Consider the following 1678-nt stretch of genomic DNA (forward strand, 5'->3'; position numbering starts at 1 on the left):
ATGATAGATAATAGATAGCATAGATAGATAAATAGCAAGCTAGCGAGATAGATACGATATTGTTAGTCTGTGTACGTAACTCAGTAGTATGATCGCAGGGCTTGGTGTGTAGCGCTTCGTGCTGACGTACGACGCACGCGCGGCATCGTGTCTTCTCTCGGCGCGACGCATGGAGTATGCGCGACGCCGCCGAAACTCCTTGCCGTTCCGCTTGATCGAACACGGATATAGCGACGAACACCGGATGACCACGCCATCACACCAGCATCGAATCCGCCCCACGTCTGTGAAATAAACGTGGCGTGAGTGAGTGGGGTGGTGGGTTTCTTTTCGTGCGGTGGCGGGGGTTGGCTATTAGTGAAATTATTCTGGAATTCATACGAACTTTTTGGCGCGTGAATTCGTCTATTTGTGTAGCTATAATCGTGAGCACGTCTATTTGTTCTAAGGCCGAGTGTACATCGCGATAACATCGGAAACTGATCATGGAAGAAATGTGTCAGAGTGAAACCAAGAAAGTTTGCCTGCATAACATGATTTAACTATTGATGTTTCGTAATAAATCTGTCAACAGATTAACATATTTATTGTAATGAGTATTTGCCTTTGACCATTTTCGCCAAACTTGATACGAGAATTCACGACATTTAATGTTATGAATCTATTGGTGAACACGTGCTTTTCTCTAATATATATATATTCTGTAGTTTCAATATCTAAACCTACAACATACCACGGCTACAGCTTGTGATTGCAATAGCTGTTGCGGTGACATGATTGTAAAATAGGAGATATTTGTCAGAATGTAGAGCACCGTTACCAGCGGAACAGATATGAAGATAGAACGCACGAGGTCTCTGTAATAAAGAATTAACCTAGACTAACTAGTGTATATATATATATATATATATATATATACTAACGTATTAACTATATTAACACTAACTGTTATATATATATATATATATACAACTGACTGTTAGATATTCTAATACATATTATTGATACTATAAGATAATATTAGATAAATAACATAGATAATAGATTAGAAAAATATATAGATAGATAGTATAGATGATAGATAGATAGATAAATATATTTTGGTATATTTCTTTCAACCAAAGTGTCGCCACCGAGCCTTTATTTCCCGGGCAACGCCGAGTGTCTTGCTATATATATATATATATAAATATATTATAATATCAAATCAAGGTATACTAAGATAACTAAACTAATATATTATTCTAAACTACTATTCAATATATTCAGACGTATACGATGACTCCTGATGAGAATTATATTCCCATAAAGTTATCACTGAGTAAAAAAATCCAATACTTACTGGCATACCTTAAATTGACTACGTCACGAATTTTCTATGGTGTATATTTGTAAGAAATCGTGTGCCCATTTAGATGATGATGTCACTTGCGTGTGTTATGATCCATGGAGGAAATATACCTAGAACCCTTAAGCTCCTCGGTCACGTTATTTACTACATCCCAACCGGAGTAAGCCCATAATCCGCTATAGAATGCCAGCGCAATGTTGGAAAATGACGGGGATATGTCATCGTCAAACTCGGTAAACGCATTCGCAAAGTGTTTAGTCTTTCCTGCAATCAGTAATAGAACTTTAATCTCGCACACACACATACACACACACACACACACACACA

General features: G+C 37.3%; 1 protein-coding gene across 1 annotated transcript; it reads right to left on the reverse strand.

The window, feature by feature from the left end:
- Positions 1 to 203: 203 nt before the first annotated feature.
- LOC106820246 (b(0,+)-type amino acid transporter 1-like) lies at positions 204 to 1615 on the reverse strand (the record flags this gene model as incomplete). Its single annotated transcript, XM_014824780.1, has 3 exons — positions 204 to 284; positions 734 to 857; positions 1462 to 1615. Coding segments are annotated over 3 exons (359 nt in total), but the record flags the coding sequence as incomplete, so codon positions are not given.
- Between the last annotated feature and the right edge of the window lie 63 nt (positions 1616 to 1678).

This window comes from Priapulus caudatus, unplaced genomic scaffold (assembly GCF_000485595.1).
Source record: "Priapulus caudatus unplaced genomic scaffold, Priapulus_caudatus-5.0.1 Scaffold9015, whole genome shotgun sequence".
Classification (NCBI taxonomy): domain Eukaryota; kingdom Metazoa; phylum Priapulida; class Priapulimorpha; order Priapulimorphida; family Priapulidae; genus Priapulus; species Priapulus caudatus.